At 31.4% G+C, this 13838-nt stretch overlaps 1 protein-coding gene across 6 annotated transcripts in view; it reads right to left on the bottom strand.

Moving 5' to 3' along the window:
* Nucleotides 1–13838, bottom strand: part of LOC145260655 (endoplasmic reticulum membrane-associated RNA degradation protein-like) — a 90792-nt gene that overhangs the window by 63727 nt on the left and 13227 nt on the right. For 5 of the 6 annotated variants that reach the window (XM_080118993.1, XM_080118997.1, XM_080118994.1 and 2 more), the window contains 3 exons: nucleotides 10203–10351; nucleotides 5664–5768; nucleotides 2955–3044 (listed from right to left, as the gene is read on the bottom strand). In XM_080118993.1, coding sequence (XP_079975119.1) covers nucleotides 2955–3044; nucleotides 5664–5768; nucleotides 10203–10351 — 344 coding nt within the window. The remainder of the gene's footprint in view (nucleotides 1–2954; nucleotides 3045–5663; nucleotides 5769–10202; nucleotides 10352–13838) is intronic. The other variant, XM_080118995.1, reaches the window with a different exon arrangement.

Raw genomic sequence — 13838 nt, forward strand, 5'->3', positions numbered from 1 at the left:
CCATGACCGGAAACTTTGTTTTCATCACCCTGGGTATATCCCTGTTATTCGTGGCAATCCAGCAATACATTTTGAGGGTGCTGGCAATGGTCCTGTTGTCATAACTTGGATTGGTAGAGAGTATGAATTGTGCAATGACATATCTCCTATCCTATCTCGCTCATTGAACATTGTGTCACGTTCAGACACGATAGATGGCTCTTATCGCTTTCGGAATTTGTAAACAACTGGCTAACTAGTAGATGGTCTGCAACGAAAACATAAAAACGGTTTTCATCAAGCGGAAATGGAATCATGTCATCTTTTCTAGGGCGACAATTTTATTGTTCCACCCTATAATTATAAAAAAACCCTTTTCATTCAATGATTGCAAGGGCTAATAGCACACCACGCGCTATTCATGATATGAGGACAAAAATGAAGCCGAAGGCTGAGTCCTTAGAAAATGATCTCCAGTCTATAGTTTTAAGGCTTAAAAGATATTTAAAAAAAAAAAAACCAAAAAAAAAAAAACGAAGCTTAACATTCACTCAAATGTAGGATAACATATGGCACTTCATAAATGCTAAACTTCTTTCTGGCCATCAGTATGGATTTAAGTAAGCATGTTCTACTGTGGATATTCTGACAATTATCTCTGAACACATATACCATACACTGGACAATATTTTTGACTAATGGGGTATGGTCCCACACAGTTGGGAGATTCTATTTATAAACACTGCTGCTAGGAACTGACGAATCAAATTAATTCACGTTCTGCTACCAACCAATCAGAAACCAGAATTGCTCCATAAAAATGAAACCTTTTTCTTTAGCAACCTCGCATGTGTTTTTCTTCGTATCAATACGGGAGGAAGAATCGTTTGCTCTTTGGCTACAAAATTATAAAGCCAGGAACCTGTACAGAACAACTGTCTACTGAGAACCAGTCACCTCCAGGACTTGTATAGAATAACTAACCATCGGAAACTGTTCTGAAACTAAACATGGCTTTCAACTGAAGACAAGACCTTGTGACGTTTTGCTTCTAGCTTATAACTGCTGCTGCAGTTACAAGCAAAGGAAAGAAAGAAATCAAAATCCAGGTCGGCATTTTTTTCTTTTTAACAAAAGCATTTATTACCATTCCTCTCCCGTCTCGACATCAGCTTAAAAGCTGTGAGAAATATAAGCTAAACAACTCCTTTGGCCTGAGAATGTTGGAGGTCAGAAAAGGATCGGATTCTCTTTTGATTTTGCAAGATGTTATAATATTTTTCACTATTCATGGGTGTATGGCCCCTCACAGTTGGGAGATTCTATTTATAAACACTGCTGCTAGGAACTGACCAATCAAATTAATTGACGTTCTGCTACCAACATATTGCAACATATCTCATGTGGGAAAGAGGTTGCAGAGAAGAGAAAAGGGCATCCCTCACTAGGCTATGAAGTCTATTTTGAATTCTGTCAAGACAGGATAAGCTGCTTCTAGCAGCTACTGCCCAGATGTGGTAACAGTACTCCATCGTTGGCTGTACCTGGCTTTTATATAGGTAGAGAATTGCATCAGGAGTGAGATATCTACTACTTTTAATCATTTTCTGGAAAAAAAAAAAAAAAAATCACTGTTGCAATATTTTTGTCTCATAATGGGGTATGGTCCCTCACAGTTGGGAGATTCTATTTATAAGCGCTGCTGCTAGGAACTGACCAATCAAATTAATTCACGTTCTGCTACCAACCAATCATAAACCAGAATTGCTCCATAAAAATTAAACTTTTTCTTTAGCAATCTCGCATGTGTTTTTCTTCGTGTCAACACGGGAGGAAGAATCGTTTGCTCTTTGGCTACAAAATTATAAAATCCAGAACCTGTACAGAACAGCCGTCTACTGAGAACTCGTCATCTCCAGGACTTTTATAGAACAACTAACCATCGGAAACTGTTCCGAAACTAAACATGGCTTCCAACTCAAGAACTGTCTACTGCGAACCAGTCATCTCCAAGACTTGTATAGAACAGCTAACTAGCAGAAACTGTTCTGAAACTAAACATGGTTTCCAACTCAAGAACTGGACAAGGCAGATGAAACTAGGGCAGTAGTGCTTCATATATCTAAAGCCCCTGACAAGGTCTGGCATGAAGGTCTTCTCATGAAAACATACTGAGTCACAAAAATTAAGAACTCACGATTTCTGGAAAATCTATAAAATTTTGGTGACTAATGGACATTATTCTATCCATTATTGCTATCCACTTACCATGATGTCGATTGCATGGCAACTGATTAGCTAGAACTGTTTGCTTTGAACCCTGCCTTGAACTTTGGAAATCACTTCGTCCCAAATTTCCCACTGTGAACAGAAGCCGCACTCATTGATCAAATCATCACTCCTTCCCATATCTAGGATATCAGCTATCTCTGGCAAGGTCTTTATTTGTCCCTCTTTCTCCTTATCACTTTCTTCCTTGTTTTCCTTGGTCTACTGCATATGTTTCCTCAACTAGTATGTGTTGAACGACTTTAAATAATTGGCTTCCAAACTCATCTATCTCTGACCAGGTCTTTATTTATCCCCTCTTTCTTTCAAGTCCATCCTTATAAATTCCTCCCATGCTTTTCTGGCGTTTCCCTATGAACTGACACTGCTACCTCAACTGTTCTACATCTACTAATCCTAATTAATTCTTTCAATGTGGCCATACCATAGGAGTCTCCTGTTCTGCACACATCTCCCTATAGTATCCAGATTTAATCTTCCTCTGAAGTTATCAGGACTAAGCTTGCCTTTTGCATTCACATTACACATCTATGGTATCATTCTCATATCATTTCTCACCATGCAACACATGTCTTCAACCCCTGCAGGTCAGGTTTCACTTCCATATATCATATACATGCATGATAGTCAATAGTGGTAACGCTTTACTAGTTAATAATAGTATTCCTAATATTTAATCCACCTACCACTGTTTTTCCAAAGATTTCTTTCAATTCTTCCGTGAGCAGCAAAGTCTTAAGCATTGAAGGACACTGAGGTTGTTTCAGTAAATAAACCTATAAAAAAAATCATTGAATGTATGAATAGGAATCATTGCATGTATAAAATAGACCTACAAACAAATAATTGAATGTATGAAAAAGTCATTGAATGTATGAAAAAATCATTGAATGTATGAAAAAATCTTTGAATATATAAAAAAATTAATGAATGTATGAAAATCATTGAATGTATAAAAATCATTAAATTTATAAAAAAATCATTGAATGTATAAAAAAGTCATTGAATGTATGAAAAAGGTCATTGAATGTATGAAAAAGGTCATTGAATGTATGAAAAAGGTCATTGAATGTATGAAAAAAAAAATCATTGAATGCATGAAAAAAATCATTAAATATTATAAAAAAAATCATTGAATATATAAAAAATTATAGAATGTATAAAAAGAAGAGTTAATTATATTTTCATACAAATACACAACAATAACTGTTTAAAAAAAAACTCTTTATTAATCACTGTATGATTTTGTAACAATTGGAAAATGCAATATGACTGGAAGAAGATATGATACTGAATTATTTTGGGTTTTTCTTTGTTATTGTAGTGAAATTCAAAAAATCGAAATATTGAATTTCAAGTGAAACCAATGGTATCTACTTAATTATCATGTCACAGTGATTAACATATCCCAAAATTATGAAAAACGATAAGGTAGAAAATAATTATCTACGAAAATAGTGTTCGACGATATTTAGCGGAAATTGAGTTTTGGAATAATAAAAAAAGAGAAACTGGAGAGTTCTAATTTTAACAAAAGGGAGGTAATACTTTTCTGCAAACTGAAAATTTTTGGCCAATTTAGCAAAATTTAATTTTGGCTAATTATTTTCGAAAACTCCTTTCATTAATAATTAAGCTTTTACCTTAACGATTTTCATAATTTTTGGATATGTTCATTATTGCAACAAGTCAGGTAAGTAGATATTAGTTTTATTTGAAATTCAATATTTCATTTTTCGAATTTCACAACAATAATGAAGAAAAACCCACAATACATTAGTATCGTGTCTTCTTCCCGTCATATTGAAGCGGTTAGCTTCTAAAATGGCTGCCAATAAAAAGTTGCTTTTCTTTAACTAGCCAATAAAGAATGTTTTCAAAATGCTTTAAAATGAATAAAAAAAATTTTTAAACAATTTTTTACAGTTATCAATATATAAGTTTAGAGATAAGTAGAAAATAAGTGGTTGTCATTCAAAAATGGGTGGAAAACTTTATGGATTAGTTCTGTCTGACTTTGCAACCAAATAATCATTCAAACACGGCAGTGTTTGAATATATAGTTAAGTGTCAGTTTTAGTCATTTAGAACTGCTTTAAAGCTTCACTGCTCACTCATTTTTCCACCAAATTTTAAACAAAACAATTATTACAGTTTATAGATCACCTTCTCATCTATATTGTGAGAAAAAAATTTTCAATTTTCGTTCAGTAAAACAAAAGTTATGATGAATTTTCTGGTGTTCAAAATCATAAAAATATGTAAGGCCATGAGCAACGCTTTTTATAACTGGTTTCCATAGCAACTGTTGTGAAAAGAGAAGTAACTCGTGCAAGAATAAAAGCATGAAAGGGAGATAATTGGAGGTATTTTATTGAAAGCAGACGAGTGCCGTACATTGTTATTACATATGTGTTTATGGGGGCAAAAAAATAAAACTGAAATTAGACAAAGAACAAGTGTATTTATTGGAAGACTGGAAAAATCATGAATTACAATAGAAAAATGTGAGCATGAAAAGTAATATGGTTAAGCTTAAACATGGAAAAGTAAAGGACTAGTTGTTAAAACTGCAAAAGGAAAGGACAAGATATTCTAGTTTAAAACATAATAAATTTATAATTTAAAATATTGCAGCATTAAGAATTTTTAAAAATTCAATTTATAACATTATATAATCAATGTTCTTTGTTTAATTCAGTCTGATTTTTTTGCCCCCATAAACATATGTAATAACAATGTACGGCACTCGTCTGCTTTCAATGAAATCCCCCAAATTATCTCCCTTTCATTCTCTCTGTTTCACTTGTTACTTCTTTTTTCGCAAGTGAAGCGATGTGGTTGCTATGGAAAGCAGTCATAAAAAAACGTCACTCACCTCCCTACGTTTTTTTTTTAACGTTTTTGAACACCAGTAAATTCATCATAACTTTTGTTTTACTGAACGAAAATTGAAAAAAAAATTCACTTGTTCTTTAATTTCAGTTTTATTTTTTTGCCCCCCATAAATACATATGTAATAACAATGTATGGTACTCGTCTGCTTTCAATAAAATCCCCCCCAATTATCTCCCTTTCATTCTCTGTTTCACTTGCTACTTCTTTTTTTTGTGACAGCAGTGAATTAGTAGCAATAGTAGTCAGTAGTCGATGAACGACGTGGTTGCTATGGAAACCAGTCATAAAAAACGTCACTTACCTCCTTACATATTATGATTTTGAACACCAGTAAATTCATCATAACTTTTGTTTTACTGAATGAAAATTGAAAAAAAAATTTTTTTTTCACACTACAGCTGAGAAGGTGATCTATAAATCAGGTACTTCTGCTAGTATATATATATAAACATGACGTAACATTTCTATGAACAAAAATCTATGATTGTTTTACTTACATTTCCAAGTGACCGTTCCAGCTGGGAAGTGATTATAAGTAGCGAGAGCAAATCTTTGACTTGGTTTCCTTCTCCACGGAGAATCTCGAAAGCCTCGGAGAATATCTGTAAAAAGAAATATTTTAACAAGAATTTTAAACAATTTTCTCTTCCCTGCAACCTCTTTCTCTACAGAAGAGACGTTGCGAGCCTCCTTATGGTTTGTCGTTATTTTCATGGCAAGTGCTCGACTGACCTCCAATCTATGGTCCCCCCACCCTCTTACTAAACTTTAAAAAAAAAAACACCCGACTAGCTACAACCACTATATACGATTTCCCCAACTCTCTGTATGTGCCTAAATCTATACACAGATTCCATAAACAAGAATTTTAAACAATTTTCACTTCCCTGCAACCTCTTTTAATACAGAAGAGATGTTTCAAGCCTCCTTATAGTTGATCATTATTTTCATGGCAAGTGTTCGCCTGCCCTCCAATCTGTAGGCCCCCCTGAGCAAACTTTCACACAAAAAAAAAAAACACTCGACTAGCTGCAACCACTATATACGATTTCCTCACTTAATATGTGCCCAAATCTATACACAGATTCCATAAACAAGAATTTTAAACAATTTTCTCTTCCCTGCAACCTCTTTCTCAACAGAAGAGACGTTGTGAGCCTCCTTATGGTCTATGGTTATTTTCATGGCAAGTGCTCGACTGACCTCCGATCTATGGTTCCTCCCTTACCAAACTTTCACAAAAAGCACTCGACTAGCTACAACTACTATATATGATTTCCCCACTCTCTATTTGTGCTTAAATCCGAACGCAGATTTCATGAACAAAGTTTCTTTCCCAGTACTGCATGCCAGTGGAACACTGTTCTGCTGACCTGCTTCTCGATTGAATACAACAGAGTAGCCTTCAAGTCCAATGTAAACAAGTTCTTGTTGAGCCGTCGCCATAAATGATTAAATTCTACCCAGTTTACACCATTAATGATTACTATACTACCATCTTACATTAATTAATCCTTATCCTCGAGTGGCCTGTTCTGCTTTCCTGCTTTCCAACTGACTACAATATGGTTGTCTTCAAGTCCAACATGAACAAATTCTTAATGGGCCACCCCCTTAAGTAATCCAATTTACCAAATTTCCGCTACTAACGATGACTACAACATGTTCCCCTTGACCACTGTGCACTCATTAACCCTTATCTTCGAGTCGGCCTCCGGGCCTTGATAAGTGGTGACCCCTTTGTAAAAAAAAAAAAAAAAAAAAAAAAAAAAGATGAGGTCAGTAATTTGAAGGATCCAAATAATATGCATAATCAATCCTCATCTCAAAAGTTCAACAAAGTAAAAGTTAAGATATCACTCCATGTAGTAAAACTGGCATATCAAGCAGACTAAACTATCAAAATAATCATAAAAATTAGCTGTGGATAGAAAGCTTGATTAGCCGCTAAGCAATGCTAACCTTTCCCTTCACATTCCTAACCTCTGTTCAGTGTTAAGAGACAATGGATACCTCCTGTGAAGCAAAGGATGTGCAATCTTCAATCGTACCTCTTCTGAGTTGACATTACTTGATTGGGAATACCACGAAAAACCCGACAGGCAGCAAAATCCCACCCCCACACAGTAGAGATCCCTAGATGTAAGAGATCTTTCTACTTCAGTAGTTTCTTCCCCAGAACCGCTAGACTTTGGAATTCCATTCCAGGTCCCTGCTTCCCCAACTGTACTGCCATGCAGAAGTTCAAGTATAACGTGAACCGACATCTTGCTGCCCAAATCCCTACATAGTACCCCAGTAGTTGTTGCCCCTGATAGTAGCCCCCTACACCTAAGTGGCAATGTGCCTTGTCTGAGGTAAAAATGTAATTAAAAAAAAAAAAAAAATGTGATCTTCCCTTATCTCAGCATTGTTTCCAGTTGTTCTAGTCTGGTGGTTTCAAGTGAGGGTTTCCTAGGACCTCTATCTAGTCATGGCTGATGGAACAAGAACATGCTACCCCCGTGAAGTAAATAAAGGATTCCGCTCAAAATTCCGTCCAAATTCCCGAGTTCGACAGAATTTCTATTTCTTGCCACTGGAACCAAGCAATATCAATTCAGAAAAGGTGAGGTTGGAATTACGTAATTCTTGCTCCACAATTACGCACACAGGTACTTCTACAGGGGGTATCCATTGTCTTTCAAGACCGGACGGCCATGACGAGTTCTAAAATATTCTAGTTCATTAGGTGGATGTACAAGCCATCTAAAAATACTCTTGAAACATTTCTGTATTTAAAGGGAGAAAACTCTTTTGTACCCTAAAATTATCTCCCTTGTCAAGAGATATTTTGAAACATACCCAGGGTTATCCACCCCTGCAGAGACGAGACAGCATAACAAAAACAAGGAAAATTTAAAATGGAAAACGGCCTACTCTCTCTTCCTTTATGGTAATTTTTTCAGTAAAAATGTGATAGTGCTTAAAGTTAGCTGAAACCACTATCAATCATTTCCCTCACTTTTTATCTGTGCCAAAAGCTAAACGTAGATTCCATGAACAAAGTTTCTTTCTTAGAACTGCACACATGTGGAACTCTCTTCCGTTTACCTGCTTTCCAGCTGATTACAATATGGCCGTCTTCAAGTCCAATGTAAACAAGTTCTTGATGTGTCGTTCCCCTTAATTAATCCAATTTTACCAAATTTACACTTCTAACAATTACTATGATATTGTCCTTTTGACCACTGTACACTCTTTAACCCTTATCCTCGAGTGGCCTCTGGGCCTTGATAAGTGGTTATTCCTTTGAAAAAAAAAAAAAAATTATTTTCTTATATGGAAATAGCTCCAGACAATTGATGGAAAGAGCTAACAAGAATGAAAGATTATTGCAGAAAAAGGAAATTCTTATTGACTTTAGTCTTGAAAAGGCCAAGGCTATGGGTAGAAGGAAAACAGCAGGAGAGTTCTACGAGTCTGCAGTTTGTAGAGGCCAGAAAGGAGTTATCTCCCTTTCGCTCAGACTTTGCATAAGTGGAGTTATCCCCCTTATAAAAGGACAGGCGAATCGCCATTATTTGTTTACACTCGTTCACGGCGACACGCTGTCGGATTGGAAAACCAGCTTGCTTAACGCAAATCTTACACAGTTCTTGAAAAGAAAATACTGGAATAGGAAGCTGTATTATAATGAAGTATCAAAACAGCGTATTTATGGAGACCACTAGACCAATGAATCAAATGAGTTGGAACGGACGAACAGACAAGGGTGAATTTACAGGTCCACCCTCCTTTTGTCAGGGGACCAAAAAAGAAAGTCAAATAAAAAAATTCAAATAGCAAAAAAAAAGGCAAAAAGAATCGCAACACGAATCTGATTAGAGAAACTTTCTGAAGCAAAGAATTAATTCAGCAGAAACGTGTTTTGGCACGAAAAAATATCACTGGAGAATTTAACTTCAGTTGTTTTATAAAGACGACATGATTCCATTTCTTTTTGATTAAAACCGGTTTTCTTTTTTTGTTGCAGACTATCTACTAGTTGGTCAGTTGTGTACAAATCCCAAGAGCAATAGGAGTCTTCTATCATGTCTGAAAGTGACACAGTGTTCGATGAGCGAGATCAGAGATGCGCCGCTGTACAACTCATGCTCTCTATTGATCCAATTTATGATAACAGGACCATTGCCAGCACCCTCAAAATGCATCGCTGGATAGCCACGAATAACATGGACGTGGCCAGGGTGATGAAAACAAAGTTTCCAGCCATGGTTATGGTCTTTGGTGTAGTTTCAAGTGAGGGCCACATCATATGCCACCTCACATCTTCAAAGTCGGCTTGAAAGTCAACACCAAAGTGTACCTGGATGTGCTGAAGAGTGTGGTGATCCTCTGGTGTAATCAGGTGGCTGCTGGCAAATCCTGGGTGTGGCAGCAGGACTCAGCACCGACCTACAAGTCCAAAGAGACCCAGGTTTGGTTTCAGAAGGAGTGCTACGACTTTGTACCCTTCTCTCACTGCCCCCCCCTCCCCAGACCATAACCAGCTGGACTACTTCGTTTGGTTATACTTCAAGAACATCACCAACATGACCTGCCACAACACCAAAGCCAGCCTGATTGCTGACATCAGCTGAGCTCCTGCCAGCGATTGTGGAAAAAGTATGCTCCCAGTTCCGGACCCGTATCGAGATGGTCATTGAGGCTGAAGGCGGCTACATTGAACAGATGTCAGTTCTACTAAATAATCAAGTTATCTGAATTGATTTTTTCAATAAAACTTTTAAAATAAAGCTGTAGTGTTTTTTCTTTAGGACGAAATTTTATCTTTCTACCCTGTAAATAGAATCACCCAAATTTATGGGGGCAAGCCAAAAAGGAGCATTCTGGATTGGATCAAAAAATAAAAGTTTCCTCAGTTTAGAAAAATTTCTCCTTCGCTGACCAAAGACAAAACAGATTAAGTGTAGCATCAGAACAGATACTACACTTTGTTCATAGCCAAAGGGCCTAATGTTTGAGTTTATCGGCAAATGAAAAGTTGAAGTTACCTGAGCACTTCCTGTCCATTTTAAAAACTCTGCATATCTTTCATCAAACTGAAATCGGCCGAGGTTTTCCAATTCTCTTTTGGCCTCCCTGAAACATGGCGCCAAAATTTTAACGCAGCATCGGAAATATTCAACATTATCTTCTTCATCTTGAAATTTAAAAAAAAAAAAAATGAAATTTACATAAATTTGTAAAAGTTATAGGAATAATTTGAAACTTAGATAAATAAAAAAAACATATAGGAATAACTTGAAATTTACATGAATTAAAAAAAATGTAGGAATAACTTGAAATTTACATGAATTAAAAAAATGTAGGAATAACTTGAAATTTACATGAAGTAAAAAAAATGTAGGAATAACTTGAAATTTACATAAATTAAAAAAAATGTAGGAATAACTTGAAATTTACATGAATTAAAAAAAATGTAGGAATAACTTGAAATTTACATGAATTAAAAAAAAAATGTAGGAATAACTTGAAATTTACATGAATTAAAAAAAATGTAGGAATAACTTGAAATTTACATGAATTAAAAAAAAAATGTAGGAATAACTTGAAATTTACATGAATTAAAAAAAATGTAGGAATAACTTGAAATTTACATAAATTAAAAAAAATATAGGAATAACTTGAAATTTACATGAATTAAAAAAATATAGGAATAACTTGAAATTTACATGAATTAAAAAAATGTAGGAATAACTTGAAATTTACATGAATTAAAAAAAATATAGGAATAACTTGAAATTTACATGAATTAAAAAAAATATAGGAATAACTTGAAATTTACATGAATTAAAAAAAATGTAGGAATAACTTGAAATTTACATGAATTAAAAAAAATGTAGGAATAACTTGAAATTTACATGAATTAAAAAAAATGTAGGAATAACTTGAAATTTACATAAATTAAAAAAAAAAAAATGTAGGAATAACTTGAAATTTACATAAATTAAAAAAAATGTAGGAATAACTTGAAATTTACATAAATTAACAAAAATGTAGGAATAACTTGAAATTTACATAAATTAAAAAAAAAATGTAGGAATAACTTTAAATTTACATAAATTAAAAAAAATGTAGGAATAAATTGAAATTTACATAAATTAACAAAAATGTAGGAATAACTTGAAATTTACATAAATTAAAAAAAATGTAAGAATAAATTGAAATTTACATAAATTAACAAAAATGTAGGAATAACTTGAAATTTACATAAATTAAAAAAAATGTAGGAATAACTTGAAATTTACATGAATTAAAAAAATGTAGGAATAACTTGAAATTTACATGAATTAAAAAAAATGTAGGAATAACTTGAAATTTACATAAATTAAAAAAAATGTAGGAATAACTTGAAATTTACATAAATTAAAAAAAATGTAGGAATAACTTGAAATTTACATAAATTAAAAAAAATGTAGGAATAACTTGAAATTTACATAAATTAAAAAAATGTAGGAATAACTTGAAATTTACATGAATTAAAAAAAATGTAGGAATAACTTGAAATTTACATAAATTTAAAAAAAATGTAGGAATAACTTGAAATTTACATAAATTAAAAAAATGTAGGAATAACTTGAAATTTACATAAATTAAAAAAATGTAGGAATAACTTGAAATTTACATGAATTAAAAAAAATGTAGGAATAACTTGAAATTTACATGAATTAAAAAAATGTAGGAATAACTTGAAATTTACATGAATTAAAAAAATGTAGGAATAACTTGAAATTTACATGAATTAAAAAAAATGTAGGAATAACTTGAAATTTACATAAATTAAAAAAAAAAATGTAGGAATAACTTGAAATTTACATAAATTAAAAAAAATGTAGGAATAACTTGAAATTTACATAAATTAACAAAAATGTAGGAATAACTTGAAATTTACATGAATTAAAAAAAAAATGTAGGAATAACTTGAAATTTACATGAATTAAAAAAAATGTAGGAATAACTTGAAATTTACATAAATTAAAAAAAATATAGGAATAACTTGAAATTTACATGAATTAAAAAAATATAGGAATAACTTGAAATTTACATAAATTAAAAAAAATGTAGGAATAACTTGAAATTTACATGAATTAAAAAAAATATAGGAATAACTTGAAATTTACATGAATTAAAAAAAATATAGGAATAACTTGAAATTTACATGAATTAAAAAAATGTAGGAATAACTTGAAATTTACATGAATTAAAAAAATGTAGGAATAACTTGAAATTTACATAAATTAAAAAAAATGTAGGAATAACTTGAAATTTACATAAATTAACAAAAATGTAGGAATAACTTGAAATTTACATGAAGTAAAAAAAATGTAGGAATAACTTGAAATTTACATGAATTAAAAAAAATGTAGGAATAACTTGAAATTTACATGAATTAAAAAAAAATGTAGGAATAACTTGAAATTTACATGAATTAAAAAAAAATGTAGGAATAACTTGAAATTTACATGAATTAAAAAAAAAATGTAGGAATAACTTGAAATTTACATGAATTAAAAAAAATGTAGGAATAACTTGAAATTTACATAAATTAAAAAAATATAGGAATAACTTGAAATTTACATAAATTAAAAAAATATAGGAATAACTTGAAATTTACATAAATTAAAAAAAATGTAGGAATAACTTGAAATTTACATGAATTAAAAAAATATAGGAATAACTTGAAATTTACATGAATTAAAAAAAATATAGGAATAACTTGAAATTTACATGAATTAAAAAAAATGTAGGAATAACTTGAAATTTACATGAATTAAAAAAAATGTAGGAATAACTTGAAATTTACATAAATTAACAAAAATGTAGGAATAACTTGAAATTTACATGAATTAAAAAAAAAATGTAGGAATAACTTGAAATTTACATGAATTAAAAAAAATGTAGGAATAACTTGAAATTTACATGAATTAAAAAAAAATGTAGGAATAACTTGAAATTTACATGAATTAAAAAAAATGTAGGAATAACTTGAAATTTACATAAATTAAAAAAAATATAGGAATAACTTGAAATTTACATGAATTAAAAAAATATAGGAATAACTTGAAATTTACATAAATTAAAAAAAATGTAGGAATAACTTGAAATTTACATGAATTAAAAAAAATATAGGAATAACTTGAAATTTACATGAATTAAAAAAAATATAGGAATAACTAGAAATTTACATGAATTAAAAAAATGTAGGAATAACTTGAAATTTACATGAATTAAAAAAATGTAGGAATAACTTGAAATTTACATAAATTAAAAAAAAATGTAGGAATAACTTGAAATTTACATAAATTAACAAAAATGTAGGAATAACTTGAAATTTACATGAAGTAAAAAAAATGTAGGAATAACTTGAAATTTACATGAATTAAAAAAAATGTAGGAATAACTTGAAATTTACATGAATTAAAAAAAAAATGTAGGAATAACTTGAAATTTACATGAATTAAAAAAAAATGTAGGAATAACTTGAAATTTACATGAATTAAAAAAAAAATGTAGGAATAACTTGAAATTTACATGAATTAAAAAAAATGTAGGAATAACTTGAAATTTACATAAATTAAAAAAAATATAGGAATAACTTGAAATTTACATAAATTAAAAAAATATAG

Source organism: Euprymna scolopes, chromosome 36 (assembly GCF_053919585.1).
Source record: "Euprymna scolopes isolate OS-2025 chromosome 36, ASM5391958v1, whole genome shotgun sequence".
In the NCBI taxonomy this organism is placed as follows: Eukaryota; Metazoa; Mollusca; class Cephalopoda; order Sepiida; family Sepiolidae; genus Euprymna; species Euprymna scolopes.